At 42.3% G+C, this 23,398-nt stretch overlaps 1 protein-coding gene across 3 annotated transcripts in view; it reads right to left on the bottom strand.

Moving 5' to 3' along the window:
• Window positions 1-23,398, bottom strand: part of LOC126412737 (sodium channel and clathrin linker 1-like) — a 118,977-nt gene that overhangs the window by 19,808 nt on the left and 75,771 nt on the right. For 2 of the 3 annotated variants that reach the window (XM_050082468.1, XM_050082469.1), the window contains exon 6: window positions 19,538-19,786. The exons of the other annotated variant lie outside the window; for it this stretch is intronic. In XM_050082468.1, coding sequence (XP_049938425.1) covers window positions 19,538-19,786 — 249 coding nt within the window. The remainder of the gene's footprint in view (window positions 1-19,537; window positions 19,787-23,398) is intronic. 3 annotated transcript variants of the gene reach the window in all.

The raw sequence follows: 23,398 nt of genomic DNA, 5'->3' as shown, positions 1-23,398 counted from the left end.
TATATAGGGCAGACTGGTAGGAACTTTGAAGCCAGATTCAGGGAGCACACCTACTATCAAAACAAAACAGCTTTTGGGGCGCATATGGCTGCGACAAAGCACTCAGTCACGAATATTGAAAACAACTTAGACATCCTGCATAGAGCTCACAAGGGACGGTTCCTTAACATTTTAGAAGAGATCGAAACATACACCCACAAAAATAAAGATCCGGATTTAATCCTCAACGAACAAAGCGAATTCAATCATAACGCCTATTTTAGCATTTATGACGACCTACTAAGATGACAACTGTTGCGTATGGAGATCCCGGCCGAGGGATGAGAGATGGTGCGCGGTGGAGAAGCCGGAAGACGCGTGCGACGCCTGGCGTCGTTGACGGGGCCCTCCTGTGCGGCCCTCTTGCCCGCGGCGATGGACAGCAGACGACTGAGCGGACCGCGGCACAACACCAAAGTGGCGGGAACCACGGAAGCAGACCGTAGAAGAAAACAAGTTCACACCAGCACCATAGATATATAAATCGCCCTATGCCTGTTAGATCGTATAAAAATGATAATTTTACTGTTTTTTAATCCTGACAAGTACAGATTTTAGCTTTGACATCTACATATTTTAATTAAATATTTTTAATATAAAAAAGATCTACTGAATACAGTATGTGCAAATGGAATGTAACAAATGTACCAGACGCCACCTGTCGGTAATAGTGTTATAATTAATATAAATGACGTGCACTGTGCCAACCAATTTTATGTGACGTAGCATGTGAAAGTTGCTGAATTGGACGGGTTACTCCTGTAACTTAAATATCAGGTACGTTCTGGTACATTTGATGTTGATAAGATAGGATGAAAAAGATTTGCTTCCGTGAAATAGTAAATTAGTATAATTATTTTTACAGATCTGAAGATGGTTCTGAATGAACCGAAACCGGTCATATGAATAATAAAAAAAAAAAAATTTGCAATCAAGATGGATTTTAAGTAACATTACTCAAGTATAGGTCGAACGAGTGTTTTGTAAGCCACCTCCTTTGTTGATGGACTACATTTTCTAAGGACTCTCCCAATGAATCTCAACCTGGTACCCGCCTTACCAACAATTAATTTTATATGATCATTCCACTTCAAATCGTTCCGCACGCATACTCCCAGATATTTTACAGAAGTAACTGCTACCAGTGTTTGTTCCGCTATCATATAATCATACAATAAAGGATCCTTCTTTCTATGTATTCGCAATACATAACATTTGTCTATGTTAAGGGTCAGTTGCCACTCCCTGCACTAAAAGTGCCTATCCGCTACAGATCTTCCTGCATTTTGCTACAATTTTCTAATGCTGCAACTTCTCTGTATACTACAGCATCATCCATGAAAAGCCGCATGGAACTTCCGACACTATCTACTAGGTCATTTATATATATTGTGAAAAGCAATGGTCCCATAACACTCCCCTGTGGCACCCCAGAGGTTACTTTAATGTCTGTAGACGTCTCTCCATTGATAACAACATGCTGTGTTCTGTTTACTAAAAACTCTTCAATCCAGCCTCACAGCTGGTCTGATATTCCGTAGGCTCTTACTTTGTTTATCAGGCGACAGTGCGGAACTGTATCGAACGCCTTCCGGAAGTCAAGAATAATAGCATCTACCTGGGAGCCTGTATCTAATATTTTCTGGGTCTCATGAACAAATAAAGCGAGTTGGGTCTCACACGATCGCTGTTTCCGGAATCCATGTTGATTCCTACATAGTAGATTCTGGGTTTCCAAAACTGACATGATACTCGAGCAAAAAACATGTTCTAAAATTCTACAACAGATCGACGTCAGAGATATAGGTCTATAGTTTTGCGCATCTGCTCGACGACCCTTCTTGAAGACTGGGACTATCTGTGCTCTTTTCCAATCATTTGGAACCCTCCGTTCCTCTAGAGACTTGTGGTACACGGCTGTTAGAAGGGGGGCAAGTTCTTTCGCGTACTCTATGTAGAATCGAATTGGTATCCCGTCAGGTCCAGTGGACTTTCCTCTATTGAGTGATTCCAGTAGCTTTTCTATTCCTTGGACACGTATTTCGATGTCAGCCATTTTTTCATTTGTGCGAGGATTTAGAGAAGGATCTGCAGTGCGGTCTTCCTCTGTGAAACAGCTTTGGAAAAAGGTGTTTAGTATTTCAGCTTTACGCGTGTCATCCTCTGTTTCAATGCCATCATCATCCCGTAGTGTCTGGATATGCTGTTTCGAGCCACTTACTGATTTAACGTAAGACCAGAACTTCCTAGGATTTTCTGTCAAGTCGGTACATAGAATTTTACTTTCGAATTCACTGAACGCTTCACGCATAGCCCTCCTTACGCTAACTTTGACATCGTTTAGCTTCTGTTTGTCTGAGAGGTTTTGGCTGCGTTTAAACTTGGAGTGGAGCTCTCTTTGCTTTCGCAGTAGTTTCCTAACTTTGTTGTTGTACCACGGTGGGTTTTTCCCGTCCCTCACAGTTTTACTCGGCACGTACCTGTCTAAAACGCATTTTACGATTGCCTTGAACTTTTTCCATAAACACTCAACATTGTCAGTGTCGGAACAGAAATTTTCGTTTTGATCTGTTAGGTAGTCTGAAATCTGCCTTCTATTACTCTTGCTAAACAGATAAACCTTCCTCCCATTTTTTATATTCCTATTAACTTCCATATTCAGGGATGCTGCAACGGCCTTATGATCACTGATTCCCTGTTCTGTACATACAGAGTCGAAAAGTTCGGGTCTGTTTGTTATCGGTAGGTCCAAGATGTTATCTCCACAAGTCGGTTCTCTGTTTAATTGCTCGAGGTAATTTTCGGATAGTGCACTCAGTATAATGTCACTCGATGCTCTGTCCCTACCACCCGTCCTAAACATCTGAGTGTCCCAGTCTATATCTGGTAAATTGAAATCTCCACCTAAGACTATAACATGCTGAGAAAATTTATGTGAAATGTATTCCAAATTTTCTCTCAGTTGTTCTGCCACTAATGCTGCTGAGTCGGGAGGTCGGTAAAAGGAGCCAATTATTAACCTAGTTCGGTTGTTGAGTGTAACCTCCACCCATAATAATTCACAGGATCTATCCACTTCTACTTCACTACAGGATAAACTACTACTAACAGCGACGAACACTCCACCACCGGTTGCATGCAATCTATCCTTTCTAAACACCGTCTGTACCTTTGTAAAAATTTCGGCAGAATTTATCTCTGGCTTAAGCCAGCTTTCTGTACCTATAACGATTTCAGCTTCGGTGCTTTCTATCAGCGCTTGAAGTTCTGGTACTTTACCAACGCAGCTCCGACAGTTGACAATTACAATACCGATTGCTGCTTGGTTCCCGCATGTCCTGACTTTGCCCCGCACCCGTTGAGGCTGTTGCCCTTTTTGTACTTGCCCAAGGCCATCTAACCTAAAAAACCGCCCAGCCCATGCCACACAACCCCTGCTACCCGTGTAGCCTCTTGTTGCGTGTAGTGGACTCCTGACCTATCCAGCGGAACCCGAAAACCCACCACCCTATGGCGCAAGTCGAGGATTCTGCAGCCCACACGGTCGCAGAACCGTCTCAGCCTCTGATTCAGACCCTCCACTCGGCTCTGTACCAAAGGTCTGCAGTCAGTCCTGTCGACGATGCTGCAGATGGTGAGCTCTGCTTTCATCCCGCTAGCGAGACTGGCAGTCTTCACCAAATCAGATAGCCGCCGGAAGCCAGAGAGGATTTCCTCCGATCCATAGCGACACACATCATTGGTGCCGACATGAGCGACCACCTGCAGATGGATGCACCCTGTACCCTTCATGGCATCCGGAAGGACCCTTTCCACATCTGGAATGACTCCCCCCCGGTATGCACACGGAGTGCACATTGGTTTTCTTCCCCTCTCTTGCTGCCATTTCCCTAAGGGGCCCCATTACGCGCCTGATGTTGGAGCTCCAAACTACCAGTAAGCCCACCCTCTGCGACTGCCCGGATCTTGCCGACTGAGGGGAACCTCTGGAACAGGACAAGCAGCCATGTCAGGCCGAAGATCAGTATCAGCCTGAGACAGAGCCTGAAACCGGTTCGTCAGACAAACTGGAGAGGCTTTCCGTTCAGCCCTCCGGAATGTCTTTCGCCCCCTGCCACACCTTGAGACGACCTCCCACTCTACCACAGGTGAGGGATCAGCCTCAATGCGGGCAGTATCCCAGGCAACCACAGTCGTAGTCCGATCAGGGGATGCGTGGGACGTGCTGGCCGTCCCCGACAAACCCCCATCCGGACCCCCACAGTTATGCCCATTGGCAACAGTCTCAAGCTGTGTGACCGAAGCCAACACTGCCTGAAGCTGGGAGCGTAGGGATGCCAACTCAGCCTGCATCCGAACACAGCAGTTGCAGTCCCTATCCATGCTAAAAACTGTTTTGCAAAGAACGTCTGAACTAATCTACAGAGAGCGCAAACAAATCAACAAAATTTAAACGGTTATTAAAATACGAGATTGCCTAGTAAATGCAGTAATGCTGCTACTTGCGCATTGCTGACACTGCTCGGCGGCGGAAGGAAACTACGCGAATTTACACTATTCAGGTACTAAAACGCGATGCTACACTCTCAAATACTATAATACGCCCGAAATTTATGAATTAAACAATGCAAGTACCAAAAACACGCAAAGAAATTAAGAATTAAACTATGTAACAAATGAGTGAGCTAGGAGTATACGACTTGCTGCTCAGCTGCTTATCCAACGGCGGCAGGGAGCACACTGACTGTGACTAACCGACACTGGCCGTTCAAAACAAAAACAGAAGACAAACGACTATGCGAATTTACACTATTCAGGTACTAAAACGCGATGCTACAACTCTCAAATACTATAATACACCCGAAATTTATGAATTAAACAATGCAAGTACCAAAAACACGCAAAGAAATTAAGAATTAAACTACGTAACAAATGAGTGAGCTGGGAGTATACGACTTGCTGCTGCAGCTGCTATCCAACGGCGGCAGGGAGTACACTGACTGACCAACCGACACTGGCCGTTCAAAACAAAAACAGAAGACAAACGACTACGTGAATTTACACTATTCAGGTACTAAAACGCGATGCTACAACTCTCAAATACTATAATACGCCCGAAATTTATGAATTAAACAATGCAAGTACCAAAAACACGCAAAGAAATTAAGAATTAAACTATGTAACAAATGAGTGAGCTAGGAGTATACGACTTGCTGCTCAGCTGCTTATCCAACAGCGGCAGGGAGCACACTGGTTAATGTTGTTTACCATTTAATAAATAGTGTATGTTTTAATTTATGGACCTTATTTGTTATGACTTTCAATATATCTTGACAGTTTATAATTTCTGTAAAAAACATACATCTATATGTCTGTTACAAAATCTGAACAAATTATAAATGTTTTTACCTTAAAGGATCGCAGTCGGCCATTGTGACTGGTGAGATATTTTTTACACTACTGGCCATTAAAATTGCTACACCAAGAAGAAATGCAATTGATAAATGGGTATTCATTGGACAAATATATTACACTAGAACTGACATGTAATTATGTTTTCACGAAATTTGGGTGCATAGATCCTGAGAAATCAGTACCCAGAACAACCACCTCTGGCCGTAATAACAGCCTTAATATGCCTGGGCATTGAGTCAAACAGAGCTTGGATGGCGTGTACAGGTACAACTGCCCATGCAGCTTCAACACGATATGACAGTTCATCAAGAGTAGTGACTGGCGTATTGTGACGAGCCAGTTGCTCGGCCACCATTGACCAGACGTTTTCCATTGGTGAGAGATGTGGAGAATGTGCTGGCCAGGGCAGCAGTCAAACATTTTTTTGCATCCAGAAAGGCCCATACAGGGCCTGCAACATACGGCCGCACATTATCCTGCTGAAATGTAGGGTTTCGCAGGGATTGAATGAAGAGTAGAGCCACAGGTCGTAACACATCTGAAATGTAACATCCACTGTTCAAAGTGCCGTCAATGCGAACAAGAGGTGACCGAGACGTGTAACCATTGGCACCCCATACCATCATGCCAGGTGATAAGCCAGTATGGCGATGACGAATACACGCTTCCAATGTGCGTTCACCGTGATGTCGCCAAGCATGGATGCGACCATCATGATGCTGTAAGCAGAACCTGGGTTCATCCGAACAAATGACGTTTTGCCATTTGTGCACACAGGTTCGTCGTTGAGTACACCATCGCAGGCGCTCCTGTCTGTGATGCAGCGTCAAGGGTAACCGCAGCCATGGTCTCCAAGCTGCTACTGCAAACGTCCTCGGAGTGTTCGTGCAGATGGTTGTTGTCTTGCAAACGTCCCCTTCTGTTGACTCAGGTATCGAGACGTGGCTTCACGATCCGTTACAGCCATGCAGATAAGATGCCTGTCATCTCGACTGCTAGTGATACGAGGCCGTCGGGATCCAGCACAGCATTCTGTATTACCCTCCTGAACCCACCAATTCCGTATTCTGCTAACAGTCATTGGATCTCGAACAACGCAAGCAGCAATGTCGCGACACGATAAGCCACAATCGTGATAGGCTACAATCCTACCTTTATCAAAGTCGGAAACATGATGGGATGCATTTCTCCTCCTTACACGAGGCATCACAACAACGTTTCACCAAGCAACGCTGGTCAACTGCAGTTTGTGTATGAGAAACCGGTTGGAAACTTTCCTCATTTCAGCACGTTGCAGGTATCGCTACCGACGCCAACCTTGTGTAAATGCTCTGAAAAGCTAATCATTTGCATATCACAGCATCTTCTTCCTGACGGTTAAATTTTGCGTCTGTAGCATGTCATCTTCATGGTGTAGCAATTTTAATGGCCAGTAGTGTACATTTCATGTCTGTAAAGGCACAACAACTGATTTTTCATCCATTGTTCATTGTTATGATGTCGTTCCCACTCTCTCTTCACATTTTACTCTATTTAGTAGAAGAGTGGACATACTTTAGTTGCTGTTCTGTCATACGCAGTTGTGCTCTGAAGAAGTTCAGCATTCTCTTCATTATTATGTTCTGATGAAGAATTACTGAATTACATGAACAGTTTACCAGAAGAGGATTCTGGAAGAGTAGTTATTTTTGAATGTAATGAGTTGGATGATAAAGATGACAAAGATTATAAAGATGATACGAAATGTCAGCCCCATGAAACAGAACGAGGCGAATCATTAGGATCGGAAGATGAATATTCAGAAACTGTACAACAATATACGAATAACCCGGTGCTTAGATGTTAGATTCCAGTGACACCACAAATTCCTACTCACAGTTGAAGAAAAGGACAGAAAAAATTGCATCCATCTCACCATCTGGAAGTTGGAAGTGCACAGACTGCAGTCAACGGAACAGTGTGAACTTGAATTGCACGAGGGAATGCACCTGGAAAATTAGTGCATCACAATGTGTTGGTAGAAACTCCTGAGCTAACCTGTAGTCTCAGGCAGTTACTCGAGTGTATGATGAGTGTTGATAGACAATAATATTCTACAGAATATAAAAAGCTTCACAGAAATTAGAGGCCGAGAACTTCTCCAGTATGCCTCATGGTTATTTGATATTGCCCAATTAGAAGCTGCCATTGCTGCAATGTAAGCATGTGGAGTGTATGGAGGAAAGAATTTTCCCCTGAAACTTCTGCCGTCTCAAGTGTGGGAACCAGGGATTTTTTCTCGCACTGTGGGAAGAAATAAGTTCATAGATGTCATGCAATTTCAGGGTGTATACGTGGACAAGGAAAAAAAATTCCCGGATTCCTCCCGGATTTCCCGGTTAAGAATACACTTTCTCCCAGATGAAAACATACTTTTTCTCTGTTAACTGACAGTATATCTTCTCTCGGAACTGTATAAGTCCTTTGTATGATTATGGTTTTATACACGGGAGTAGAATTTCCCGGCGCTTTATAAAACTAAACACAGGGAAGAAAACGCATTTTGGAAAGATATTTGATGTGCAGCAACATATACGCTGCATATTTTCGTATTACGAAAGTATAAATTCGAATTCCACCAAACACCGCATGTTACTTTCCGAAGCATTGAAATCGAGATTGCGGTGCGTTTTTGTAAGCCAGTCATAGCTCATGTCACGTGATCTCGCCAGCCGATGACAGCGGGTATTCACGGCTTAGGACACGTGATGTAGTCAGCCAGTAGCAGCATCATTGTTAAGTAGCGCGAACGCACAAACAGAAAAAGTTAATGGTTTAAATTAATATACATAGTGTTGCTACACAAAACGCTAAGCTTTCACATATAATATTGGTCTGTAAGATTAATATGCTGCAAGAGAAGCTAAGCTTTCATGTACAATGTTGGTCTTTTATGCGCGTATTACAATTTAAGATATATCACACAAATGTGATCGTACAAATTTTAATAACGACTTAAATGTCTGATCTTCTGGGCTCGAAATTCATCTAAATGGCTCGTCATCAAAGAGTTGATTTTTAAATGAGAGTCAAACGCTCTGTGATTTAAGAAATTCATCGTACATTATCGCACATAGCTCCGTTGTAACTGCCAGAATGGTACTTTGATGGTAACGCATTTCAAACCACCATTCGGAATATTTTCCCGTGACCTGTTAGAAATAGGTTCATTTCCGCAGTTGCCAGAGAGCGCCAGATGACAGGTGTTACAGCACTTGCGCAGCTACGATGTCACAGGGAGCCTGTATGTTCGTACGTGTAAAACATTAAAAGATTGTACATTATGTCATAGAAGAAACAAAACATCAGAGGATACTCCAAGAGCATCGGAATTTTGAGACCCATACTAAAATATCCACATTTAAAGTGCATATTTTTATGTGCATATTCCCAGTTAAGTAGGCCACGACCAGATATTAAGCTTTTCAATGTGGTGTTTGGGATGTAAATTTTCTTGGAGTACCAGTACTGTGTTATCTCACGTTTGGCATAATTGTGGCATAATGCCATACATGCTAGAAGTTGAAAACGTGCACTTGAAATGCAGCGAACAGTGTGTGGAATTAAAAAGAAAATTTCTTTAGCAAACCAACAAAAATAACTTCATTATTCTGCAAGGCAATTAATGCTTGACTGTCAGAAAGGTGGAAATCAGAAATCTGTTTCGTTTTCATTTGACATGAGAGCAGTAAACGAAGAGGAAACAGCAAAATCACTAAATGTAAAAACGGGTCACGTGGAGACTACCCACTACCCCACTGTAACTCAGACTGCTCTGCGCATCAGCCCCGAATCTACGATATTTCCGAACTGGTACAATACCCCGCCACTCCCTCGAGTGTTTGAGATAGGGCGTCAAAATTTTTAAAAAAATTGTATTTTCAAAAATATGTTCATTTTGTAGCGCACACTTTTCTGAAGAATCTGATGCATAAAACGTGTGTTTGAGGAAATGTAAGACATGTTATTTGGTCGTAAGTGTGTCGAAGGGCAGTGCCTCGCCTCCTCACACAGCATTATTCTGTCGTATGTCAGTGTGCTTCGCTCTGTGGAATTGTATATTTTGTAATGGATGCCATCAAACCATATTCAGGACAGTGGAAATTAAAATGTCCTGTGGTGCCTCTCCTGCTTACAATTGGCCGGTTTGAAATCTTGTCCCTCTTCAGAAAATTTGCACTCTTTATTCCGTATCAGCTAACAACTTGCTGCCCTGTGTGAAATAAAATTAAATATAGGATACATAAACCCAGTGAATTCACGAGACAAGCAAGACAATACACATTTCTTCAATCCTTAGCTCCTAGAATTTTTTTCTCTTTAATCTTGCTATAGCTTTACGTGGCGTACTTTCCTTTCTGCGAAAGAATCTATTACCTCATCAAAGTTCGTGAAATATTTTGCTACAAGAAAAGTCGAAATGTCGTTGTCTAATACTGAAAAAGCCATTAATGCAAATAGGACCCAAGACTGGTGTGGTTTCCCAATCTGATTATGTCTATTTTGTCACTCTCTGCTTGATAAAACGAAGTAGGCCTTGCTAATACTGCAGCAATTGTAATACACACCAAATAAACGAGACTGTTTTGGCACAAACGGTCTTTTTTGTAACGACAGAATATAATTCACAAAGTACCAATATCAAGTGCCTATTAGGCCTACTACAAGCAAAAAGCCTTATGTTAGGAAGTAGTTTCAAACTTCATTCATACGCTCCAGTTTCTCAAGTATGAGCTCGAAAAGTAGTAAAATGAAATTTTTATACAAACTTGGAATCACCATATTGTTCCATAATTTATATGATGTCCCTGTTTCTTCTCCTTCCTCATTCTAACAAACAGTCTTGTTAGCACTAGTTCTGTAACTGTTCCTGCCAATGTCAAAGCTTATTCGCAGGTTAACTCCACTAACTCTGCCAGAATCACCGGTTTAGTTATCCCGCGATTATTCTCCGGTTAGGCATTGCTACATGTTCGTACAACGCGTATTCCACGCTACTTCCAGAATAGAATTTAAAGCGGCTGCTAGCCGGGGACTGTACAGCTGGCCCTTACTAGTATAGCAATCTGCCCAAAAATTTTCTGTCAAAATTCCATTTTCTTAGATACACCGAGCAGGTAATACGTAATCTTTGTTACCTGTTATTCATTTATTTCCACTCCTGTAGTCTGAATCTATGGATTTAGCTAGTAATTATAACAACACTCATCATTCGCAAACCCAATCAACCACACAATCAGACAGCGGTTGTCATTCATCCGTTTGGCCTTACTCCACTCAGCTCATATAGCCCCTTTTGTCTGTAGGAAACTTTGTTTCTACATGCGACGAGGATTCCCCTGACAGAGACATCATGTACACTATGCACACGTTCACAAATCAACTTACGACTGATTCAGAAATCAACTTAGAATGTGTTCAAAAATGTTCAAAAACTGACAGGGATGCATTTCAAAGTCATATGAATAATCGATAGACTAACGTGCGCAGGATGCTACTTTGTGAAACAAGGTTTTTCCCTCAATAGTATGAATTTGCCCCCTACCCCCTCCTAGAACTGGGCCAGCTGTGCATGCAAGAATCTAGCAGCTTGGGCGCTCCAGTAAAAATGTTCCCGGTAGCATCTAGCTGCCTGCTGCGAGTGCTTATTATACAGCCAACAGCCACATTTCTGTAGCCAGAAGCAGGAGAAGGTACTACTCAATTGCGCGTGCACATGCTCCCGTTCGTAACTGCTAAAATGAATCTAATGTAAACAGCTGTGACGTCACATTCATCAGAGGCAATGTGTTGTTACGGAACATTGCATAGTCTTCCTAAAGCCTTTGACACATTTTGCTGTTGGCAGACGCTTGTATGAGCACTGCCTTTGTTACAGTATCGGTTCCTGCCAGTCAAAATTACAGAAGTTTAACTGAAAACAAAAACAATGAAAACTTCCCGGAATTCTAAAAAATTCCCGGGTTTTTCCTGGTTTTCTCCCGGCTGAAAAAATTCACGGGTTTTTCCCGGATCTCCTGGTTGTCCCGGGTCGTATACAGCCTGAATTTTTGAGATTCAATGACAAACACACTCACGCCGAAAGACCCAAGACTGATGCTTTGCAACAGCTACTCCAGTCTGGAATTCATTTGCAGCTATCTTTATCCAGAACTATAAACCAGGTGCATTTATACCCGTGGATAAGCAGCTCTATCCACACAAAGCTTGGTGCCGCTATACACGATACATGAGTAATGCACAAGACAAATTTGGTTTGAAGTTCTGGCTTGCAGCAGATGCCAGTTGTAAATATATTGTGAATGGGTTTTCTTATTTGGGTAAACAAAGTGCAAGACCCACTAACATACTTGATGCAGAGCATAGAAGAAATGTAACATGTGACAATATCTTCACAGCCAAACATCTTGCAGAGCACTGAAGTGGGAGAACACAACCATGATGGGTAAAATGAACAGAACCCGAAAAAAAGTTCCACCATTAGCAAAGTCTACTGCTGGATCTTTGTATGATACTATTTTATACAAATCTGGTGTCACAACAGCTACTTCCCATAAGAGGAAGACCAACAAAAATGTTCTTCTATTGAGCACAATGCAGCAGCCAGTTGCAGTGGATGAACAAACACAGGAGAAACTCCCTAAAACTGTGAGCTTCTACAATTCCATTAAATTTGGAGTTGACATTCTGGGCCTGATATCTCGTCTGTACACTGTCAAGTTTAATTGCCGCAGATGGCCTATGCACATATTTTCAACATCCTAGACCTTGCTGGAATCAACACCTGGTTCCTTTACAGAGAGACAACAGGAGAAAAAGTTAGCCGGTGAATATTTCTTTTCAAATTAGCAGAAGAACTCTCCTCTGCATATGTATATTCAAGGAAATGACCTTTTCATACATTCACTGTGACCCCTGAAATATGTAAGGTATCATACGGAAGACCTGCCAGATAGGAGGATGCAAATTTTGAGCAACACTAAAAATCAGTGTGTGCAGAGGAAGAAATTTGAACGTCGTCCATGTGCTGGAAGTGTTCAGTATGTGTGCAACGTGTTTTGATGAAGATGGCGGCTTAGACTGAAAAGGTGTCACAGGGAGAAAAAATGTTATTTTCTCATTATTGCTACAGTAATGTGTGTTCATTTTTGTTTATTTTTCAGACTAAATACATGTTAATGACCTATTTGGGGCTATGAATGAGTACAGATCACACAGATAAAAGATGTTATTGTAAAATTATATGTTTCTTTGCATTTTAAAGTTTAGTTTAAATTGATTTTGTATTTACAATGTATTCCTTATTTTGGTCTTTCTTATTTAATTAAATACACTTTCTACAAAAATTTTATGCAACATGCATTTGTAACCGTACTCAACTACCTTAACAAGTAAAACTGGAAACAGAGAGCAAAAATTTCACTGGTCAAAATGACTGGTAGTGGGCCTTCTAGGTAGTTTGCTGATGCAGATCCTCCTATTGTTCAAAGAATATTTTGGCATTCAGAGGAGACAGCTGATGACTGAAATTTTGTGAAAGATATCTTCACAATGAAAACCAGCTGTCTCAATGATTACCACCCTAAGTTGTTCAACACGTCTGAGACTCTGTCTCACCTACCTTGTCATAATACAAAACAAGCTTTCCTTCTTTGAACTTTTTTATGTCAACCCAATTTGCTAAGGATGCCATACTGCACATCTATACTCCAGAGGAAGACAGACAAGCACAATGTAGGCAGTCTACTAGATTTGTTACATCTTCTAACTGTTCTGCCAATAAAACAGAGTCATTTGTTCACCTTCTTCACAACTTCTTCTGTGTGATGGTTCCAATTTAAATTCTTTGTAAAAGTAATGCCAAGGGATTTAGTTAAATAGATAACCTTTAAACTTGCATTATTTATCGTGTAACAACAAGATAACAGATTCCTTTTGGTACTCATGTGGAGTACCTCGTAACTTTTATTGTTTAGGGTCAATTGCCACTTTTCACCGTGTGGATATCTTATCTACACCATTTTGCAATTGGTTTTGATGACTTCAATTGACAGTAATGCCAAGGTATTTAGTTAAATAGATAACCTTTAAACTTGCATTATTTATCATATAACGACAAGATAACAGATTCCTTTTGGTACTTATGTGGGGTACCTCGTAACTTTTATTGTTTAGGGTCAATTGCCACTTTTCACCATGTGGATGTCTTATCTACACCATTTTGCAATTGTTTTTGATGACTTCAACTGACAGTAAATAACAGCATCAACTGCAAACAATGTAATACCACTGCTCAGATTTTCTCCTAAATTGTATACATACATTACGAACAACAGGAAGGCCTACTACACTTCCTTGGGGAAATGCAGGTATCATTTCAATTTCATTAGCTGACTTCTCCATCAGTCAGTATGAACTGTGACTTTCCTAGTAACAAATCACAAATCCAAACTGAGATATTACTCTATAGACACCCAATTGGATCACAAGCCACTTGTGAAGAAGAACCATATCAAAAACCATCTGGAAATCTAGAAATAATGAAATCACCTTGATGACTTCTGTTGATAACCAGGCTGTATTTCGCAAGAATTCACACTGGTTATGTGTTAATAGATCTTTTTCTTTGAGGTATTTCAAAATGTTAGAACACAGCATACATTCTAAAATTCTATTGCAAATTGATGTGAATGATATGTGTCTACAATTCAGAGGATTACTTTTATTTTCTTTCTTGTGTATTACTGTATCCTGTACAACTTTCCAGTCTGTAGGTATGGACCTTTTGTCAAACAGGTGGTTGTGTATGATTACTAAAAATGCAGCTACAGCAGAGTGTTGATTATCTGAATGCTGATCAATCAAGCAACCAGTTATCCAAACTGATACACGCTTGCATATGGCATTATCCCCCCACCAAATGGTCTTGCCCCACCCCCTCCCCACCCTCCTACCACACACCAACACTGAGTTGTGAATAGTAACCAAATAGTAACTTGTGTAAATTTTGCAGGATAAAGTAAACTTGTGATATGAAATGCTGTGGAGTAAATGTGCCGTTCTTTCTACGAGAAATAAATACAAGATAAAAGAAAGATTGTAGGAAAGTGAATTTGCAACCAAGTTATCTAATGAATACTGGGGTGGTAAGTCAACATTGACAGATGTAACAAAAATCATTCAGGATAGCGAAACCTTAACCTTGTCACTGATAAATCTGATGCCACCAGCATCTCTTCAACTAGTGGTTCAGAAAATGAAGACAAAAATATACCAGCTGCTTCTGAAGCATTTACATCTTTAGGTAATGCATTGTGATGGTTTGAAGCTAGAGATAAAAGTGACCAACATCAAATGTCTGTCCTGAAACAAGTGCTTGACTTAGCTGCTCATAAGTGGGTAGGTTTGCTGGGAAAGACCAAAATTAAATATTTTTCAAAGTGTTAATTCTGCATGTATTTGCTGTACATACAAAATGATTCTACTCCTGCCTTCAAGCACCACAGTGAATAACCTTGTCAACCGCTTATAGCACCCACGCCCTGTGTATATGACCTTTCCAAACTTCCACATCTTCCAAATCTCCCTTCCAACACTACATGAAATCCAGAACCCAGGCAAACCCAAAAGACTGATGTTACTCTTTCCACCAAATACCTCAATCCCACAGAAGTTTCAGGCCTCACCTTCAGTCCCACATTCAATTTTAACCATGTTGGATTTGTCAAAGACCTACTTTCCTTCTCCAGATCCCTACAGTGGAAATGCTTCTTTGCCATAAATCCCTCCAACTGTAGCTAACATAATCACACTATTGAACCATGCCTCTCCCAGTTCATGCCACCATCCAACTGTGACCCTCCCCCTTTCCCATCTCCTGGTCACCTTCCAGGAATTTCTTACCTTCAACCTGGCCTCACCATCCTTCTCAGGTCCCTTCCTATGAACACTAACCTTTCAGCAGAAGAAAGGACAGCTATATACAACCTCAAAACAGATTCTGACCTAATCATACTGCCTGAAGACAAAGGCTCCACCATGTCATGGTGAAACACAGTGATTAACTGACAGAAGGCTTCCTCCAGCTCCCTCACTCCTTTACCTACAAGCTCTGCCACAGTGATCATATCACAGAAGTTCAACACAGCCTCCAATCCCTAATGAAATCCACAGGCTCATCCTGTAACCATGTCCCCCATGTCCATCACCCCACACACCCAACCCAAACAACTTCTACAGTCTTTCCAAAATTCATAAGCCCAACAATCGTGGATGCCCCATTGTAGCTGGTTATAGTACTCCTACTGCAATAAAATTATTCTTGTTGCCCAACACATCCAATCAACCACCCGAAAACTAACCAAGGCCACCTGCATGGCACCCTCCTTACACCAACATTTTTATCAGCCATCTAGAGGAAATCTTGCTAGCCTCCCAAAACAACAAATTTCTTTTCTGATTCAGTCTCCTTGATGATGTCTTCATGATCTGGACTCGGGGTCAAGGCACCGTATTATCATTCCTTCAAAATCTCAACACCTTCCCTCCCATCTGCTTCAATACAGGCCTTTATCTCTCTGATTGCTCTGTCCACACATTGAATTCCATCTAATAGGGATGTCTTTATTCCGGCTTCTTTCCTCACCTCCTCATTCCTTAACTCATCAGCCCATGAGACAATAGGGTTACTCCTCTATAGCTGGTGGGTTTCTGCCTGCTACCTTTCTTAAACAGGGGAACTATTACATCCTTGCTCCAATCCACAGGTATTTTGTTATCTGCCCATATGGCACTGAGTACTCGGTGCAGCCACTGTGTGTCTTGGATACCTGCAGCCTTTATCATGTCTGCGTTCACTTCATCTGCACCTGAAGATTTTCCTTTAGGCATAGATTTTAAGGCTGCCTCTGTTTCTGTCCAGGTGATGGGAGTTTCCTCATTGTACAGGGTTATTACAAATGATTGAAGCAATTTCACAGCTCTGCAATAACTTTATTATTTGAGATATTTTCACAATGCTTTGCACACACATACAAAAACTCAAAAAGTTTTTTTAGGCATTCACAAATGTTCGATATGTGCCCCTTTAGTGATTCGGCAGACATCAAGCCGATAATCAAGTTCCTCCCACACTCGGCCCAGCATGTCCCCATCAATGAGTTTGAAAGCATCGTTGATGCGAGCTTGCAGTTCTGGCACGTTTCTTGGTAGAGGAGGTTTAAACACTGAATCTTTCACATAACCCCACAGAAAGAAATTGCATGGGGTTAAGTCGGGAGAGCGTGGAGGCCATGACATTAATTGCTGATCATGATCTCCACCACGACCGATCCATCGGTTTTCCAATCTCCTGTTTAAGAAATGCCGAATATCATGATGGAAGTGTGGTGGAGCACCATCCTGTTGAAAGATGAAGTCGGCGCTGTCGGTCTCCAGTTGTGGCATGAGCCAATTTTCCAGCATGTCCAGATACACGTGTCCTGTAACGTTTTTCTCGCAGAAGAAAAAGGGGCCGTAAACTTTAAACCATGAGATTGCACAAAACATGTTAACTTTTGGTGAATTGCGAATTTGCTGCACGAATGCGTGAGGATTCTCTACCGCCCAGATTCGCACATTGTGTCTGTTCACTTCACCATTAAGAAAAAATGTTGCTTCATCACTGAAAACAAGTTTCGCACTGAACGCATCCTCTTCCATGAGCTGTTGCAACTGCGCCGAAAATTCAAAGCGTTTGACTTTGTCATCGGGTGTCAGGGCTTGTAGCAATTGTAAACGGTAAGGCTTCTGCTTTAGCCTTTTCCGTAAGATTTTCCAAACCGTTGGCTGTGGTATGTTTAGCTCCCTGCTTGCTTTATTCGTCGACTTCCGCGGGCTACGCGTGAAACTTGCCCGCACGCGTTCAACCGTTTCTTCGCTCACTGCAGGCCGACCCGTTGATTTCCCCTTACAGAGGCATCCAGAAGCTTTAAACTGCGCATACTATCGCCGAATGGAGTTAGCAGTTGGTGGATCTTTGTTGAACTTCGTCCTGAAGTGTCGTTGCACTGTTATGACTGACTGATGTGAGTGCATTTCAAGCACGACATACGCTTTCTCGGCTCCTGTCGCCATTTTGTCTCACTGCGCTCTCGAGTGCTCTGTGCGGCAGAAACCTGAAGTGCGGCTTCAGCCGAACAAAACTTTATGAGTTTTGCTACGTATCTGTAGTGTGTCGTGACCATATGTCAATGAATGGAGCTACAGTGAATTTATGAAATCGCTTCAATCATTTGTAATAGCCCTGTAAGTGTGGATTTTCAGTTGTGTATTTGGTTCTCATCTGTTTGTGTCCAGGTGATGGGAGTTTCCTCATTTGTTAGAGATGGGAATTACAAGGTTTCTGTCAAACCCATGGGCCTCTTTGAAGACAAATTCCCCATACAGCCTGCATCTACTTCTGTTTCTTTCTTATAATAATTTAAGACAGTCTGCTGTTGATAAACAGTTTCTTTATGTTCTGATTCCATAATACTGCAACTCCATCATTTTTCATATAATCTTCCACTGTCAAGTATATTTCTTTTGCTTGCCTTGCCTCTCAGATAATCCAGTTTTTCAGGATTTTTGTATTCCTGTTCATCTTCCTCTTTGTTTGAAGTTTTTGGTTTCCTTCTTTGTTCTAACATATTAAAGCAAGGGACTGACTTCCGTTCAAGGGGTCATCCTAATAAGTATGCATAATAATGGTGCAAGTTCCAAGATACACATATACATTAATTAGCATGTGACAGTTTGAATAATGAGTTGCCATTGTTTACTTAACAACGAAATTAGGGGGGAAATGTATAAACAGAAGAAAAGGGGGAAGGGGAGAACATATTTTAAAATTACTAAGGTACTTCATCAGAATAACATTATTTCATATGATGTGCCAAAACATTATGACCACCTGCTCAGTAACATTTTGTCTTCCCTTGGAATGAAATAAATCAGTGATCCTGATGGCATCTTTGGTAGTTTTTTTGGAGGTATGTGGCACCAGGTTTCTATGCTCCCGTAAATTAGGAGCTGGCAGTTTTCCACCCAGAGGTGGTGTCCAACAGTGTCCCAAAGATGTTCCATTAGGTCCAGATCAGGCATAACTGATGGCCAAGACAGCAATGTGAGTTCACTATAATGTCCCTCAAACCTTCTGTCCTTGTGACTGGGACAGATATCCTGTTGCAAAATGCCGCTGCCATGAGGAAAGACCTTAAGTATGAATGGATATAAGCAGTCTGCAATAATGGTCACATAGTCCACAACTGTCATGGTGCGTTCGATTACTAATAAGGTCCCATAAAAGCCCAGGTGAAAGTCCTACATAGCATAGTCCTGCCCACACTGGCCTGATTTCTGGATGGAGAAGTATCCGGGAACAACTGTCGACCTGGTGTAACAAGAAAAGTGATTCATCTGAAAAGGTGACACATTTCTAGGGATCCACAACCAATCTTAATGATACTATGCCCACTGCAATCATAACTGACATTGTCATTGGATCAAAATGGGAATGGGTAGTGGCTGTTTGCTGTGGAGCTCCAAGCTCAATAATGTGCACTGATTGGTGTGCTATGAACAATTATGCCTGCACCAGTATTGTACTCTGTCATCAAATCTGCAATAGATCACTGTCTGTCTTGCTTTAGAGAGTGAGCAAGTCTCTGTGATGAGGCACGGATGTCCAACACATTGTTGCCATGGTTTCATTGTTCTTCAACCACTTTTAATAGATGCTTAATACAGTATCCTGCTAAAATCTGACCAGTTTTGCCATTTTCGACACGTTCGTTGCCAGGAGCTGGGCTGTAACAATCAGTCCCTTGTCAAAGTTGCTTACATCAGTGAGTTTCCCCATTTATGGTCCATATCATCAGTAGAATGATTCTCCATTCACCTCTGCTCTGTCTACTTTCCTTACTACATTACCTGCCCATAATTCCAGCAGGTGGCATTCACTCACGTGGTGGGCAGTGGTCATAACGTTTTGGCTCATCGGTGTAAATATATGTAAATACTTAACGATTTATTTGCATTTCCCTCATTAAGGCAGAATCTTTTTCTGCAATAGCTGCTTCAACGAGAGTGATAGCTTCTCTCACTTTCTCTTGAGCCTCTGACTCACGAGTTATAAGATCTTCCATATTTTTATGGCAAGTCATCAGAGCAGCTTCCAAATCTTTACATGTGGCATTCAATGTTTCAGTTTTATGAATAAGCTCCATCTCTTTGTTTCCTGAACAGTGCAGTTTTTCCATAAGTTTACACTCTCCTGTAGAGCCAGAAGAATATGAAAGTTATTCCACTTTGTAAAATGCCATACAATATTTTTATAGAATAAGATATTTCTGAATCACAAGATATGAAACAAAGCTCACATTAAATCAATCTCTCTCTGTTTTGAACAGATGTCAGTTGAAATAAAATGTTCAACCTTTAAATAATGGTCACCAATGTCATCTGAGAAGTTAAAAGTATGTGACATAATTTATTAGTACTTTATAAACAGTTCTATGATGATGGAGTTCTCACACAATGGCATTACATAACTATGAGTATTGTCTGTATTTTTATTTCTGCTGTGTGACAGTGAGTTTCCTCCAATGTTATACATTAATTTTGTAGCTATACATTACTGATCCTATCATCTGTATGTCACACTCATAAAATTAAACAATGGAAAATCCAGGACAGGATGTCACAATATTATGAAAAGGATAATTGTTACTCACTGCGGTAGTGGAGACTTTGAGTTGCAGACAGGCGCAACAAAAAGACTGTCACACTGCAGTGTGGCATCAGCTGCCAGAGACTGCAGTCATGTGTGTATGAGTTGTGTTTGTGTGTGTGTGTGTGTGTGTGTCAGCTATTTTTGACGAAGGCATTGTTGGCTGAAAGCTTATTTTGTGAAGCGATATGTGCAGTTGACAGCTCACTGTTCAAAATATTTCATGAATAATTCATACAGTCAGTGACAGGAGTATCAACACAACAACTGTCTTTCTTATTATCTATTCTTTTAATATTAATCACTGTACAAGAGGTTTGTTGTGGTTACAGGGTCGTGGAACTCTTTGACGATAGCACATGGAAACTGTTCAGCTAAAACAGATTATTCCAGCTTCAGTGCTCACCTGCAGGCAGTCAGGTGCTCACAGGCAGAGGTGAACAAACTGCTCATGCATTTAGGCCAGGCAACCACCTGCTAACAGTCAGGGGTGGGCAAGCGACTTATGGCCTGCAGTCAACACTTTACACACATCAATACTGACTAGGCAGTTGACAATAACTTCAAAAATATTATGGAAACAGCACATGTTAAACAAAAAAATTCAACCTAAACCACATAAAGAAATTCAACCTAAACCAAAGGTACTGAAACTTTTTTACATTTGTGGAATACAATCTATGTTTTTACTTACAAATGATGAAATATTTTGTGCCAGACTCCATTTTACCGCAAAATGCAGAATGCTCATCTATGATGGATCTTGAAGTTGGGACCTACCTGCAGTTTCTGCAGTTTTTATCATGTCCACAATGAAATATTGACCCACAGAGTAAAAGGACATGAAAGGGAAGCAGTAATGAGAACGGAGTGAGACACAGTAGTAGTTTCTTCTCAATGTAGTTCAATCTACACTTCATGCAAATTGCAAAGGAAACCAAGGAGAAATTTGGAAAGAGAATTAAAATTTAGAGAAAAGACATAAAAACTTTAATGTCTGCCAATGACATTGTAATTCTGTAAGAGATGGCAAAGGACTACGAAGAGCAATTTAATGGAGTGTATAGTATTTCAAAAAGAGACCAACAAAAAGTAAAACAAAGCTAATGGAATGTAGTCAAATTGTTGTTGTTGTTGTTGTGGTCTTCAGTCCTGAGACTGGTTTGATGCAGCTCTCCATGCTAATCTACCTTTGCAAGCTCCTTCATCTCCCAGTACCTACTGTAACCTACATCCTTCTGAATCTGCTTAGTGTATTCATCTCTTGGTCTCCCTCTACGATTTTTACCCTCCATGCTGCCCTCCAACGCTAAATTTGTGATCCCTTGATGCCTCAGGACATGTCCTACCAACCGATCCCTTCTCCTAGTCAAGTTGTGCCACAAACTTCTCTTCTCCCCAATCCTATTCAATACCTCCACATTAGTTACGTGATCAACCCACCTAATCTTCAACATTCTTCTGTAGCACCACATTTCGAAAGCTTCTATTCTCTTCTTGTCCAAACTACACTCCTGGAAATGGAAAAAAGAACACATTGACACCGGTGTGCCAGACCCACCACACTTGCTCCGGACACTGCGAGAGGGCTGTACAAGCAATGATCACACACACGGCACAGCGGACACACCTGGAACCGCGGTGTTGGCCGTCGAATGGCGCTAGCTGCGCAGCATTTGGGCACTGCCGCCGTCAGTGTCAGCCAGTTTGCCGTGGCATACGGAGCTCCATCGCAGTCTTTAACACTGGTAGAATGCCGCGACAGCGTGGACGTGAACCGTATGTGCAGTTGACGGACTTTGAGCGAGGGCGTATAGTGGGCATGCGGGAGGCCGGGTGGACGTACCGCCGAATTGCTCAACACGTGGGGCGTGAGGTCTCCACAGTACATCGATGTTGTCACCAGTGGTCGGCGGAAGGTGCACGTGCCCGTCAACCTGGGACCGGACCGCAGCGACGCATGGATGCACGCCAAGACCGTAGGATCCTACGCAGTGCCGTAGGGGACCGCACCGCCACTTCCCAGCAAATTAGGGACACTGTTGCTCCTGGGGTATCGGCGAGGACCATTCGCAACCGTCTCCATGAAGCTGGGCTACGGTCCCGCACACCGTTAGGCCGTCTTCCACTCACGCCCCAACATCGTGCAGCCCGCCTCCAGTGGTGTCGCGACAGGCGTGAATGGAGGGACGAATGGAGACGTGTCGTCTTCAGCGATGAGAGTCGCTTCTGCCTTGGTGCTAATGATGGTTGTATGCGTGTTTGGCGCCGTGCAGGTGAGCGCCACAATCAGGACTGCATACGACCGAGGCACACAGGGCCAACACCCGGCATCATGGTGTGGGGAGCGATCTCCTACACTGGCCGTACACCACTGGTGATCGTCGAGGGGACACTGAATAGTGCACGGTACATCCAAACCATCATTGAACCCATCATTCTACCATTCCTAGACTGGCAAGGGAACTTGCTGTTCCAACAGGACAATGCACGTCCGCATGTATCCCGTGCCACCCAACGTGCTCTAGAAGGTGTAAGTCAACTACCCTGGCCAGCAAGATCTCCGGATCTGTCCCCCATTGAGCATGTTTGGGATTGGATGAAGCGTCGTCTCACGCGGTCTGCACGTCCAGCACGAACGCTGGTCCAACTGAGGCGCCAGGTGGAAATGGCATGGCAAGCCGTTCCACAGGACTACATCCAGCATCTCTACGATCGTCTCCATGGGAGAATAGCAGCCTGCATTGCTGCGAAAGGTGGATATACACTGTACTAGTGCCAACATTGTGCATGCTCTGTTGCCTGTGTCTATGTGCCTGTGGCTCTGTCAGTGTGATCATGTGATGTATCTGACCCCAGGAATGTGTCAATAAAGTTTCCCCTTCCTGGGACAATGAATTCACGGTGTTCTTATTTCAATTTCCAGGAGTGTATTTATTGTCCATGTTTCACTTCCATACATGGCTCCACTCCATACAAATACTTTCAGAAACGACTTCCTGACACTTTAATCTACACTCGATGTTAACAAATTTCTCTTCTTCAGAAACGCTTTCCTTGCCATTGCCAGTCTACATTTTACATCCTCTCTACTTCGACCATCATCAGTTATTTTGCTCCCAAATAGCAAAACTCCTTTACTACTTTAAGTGTCTC

This window comes from Schistocerca serialis, chromosome 7 (genome assembly GCF_023864345.2).
Source record: "Schistocerca serialis cubense isolate TAMUIC-IGC-003099 chromosome 7, iqSchSeri2.2, whole genome shotgun sequence".
NCBI classification, from domain to species: Eukaryota; Metazoa; Arthropoda; class Insecta; order Orthoptera; family Acrididae; genus Schistocerca; species Schistocerca serialis.
The sequence above is the reverse complement of the archived record's forward strand: the minus strand, read 5'-3'. Positions and strand labels throughout refer to the sequence as shown.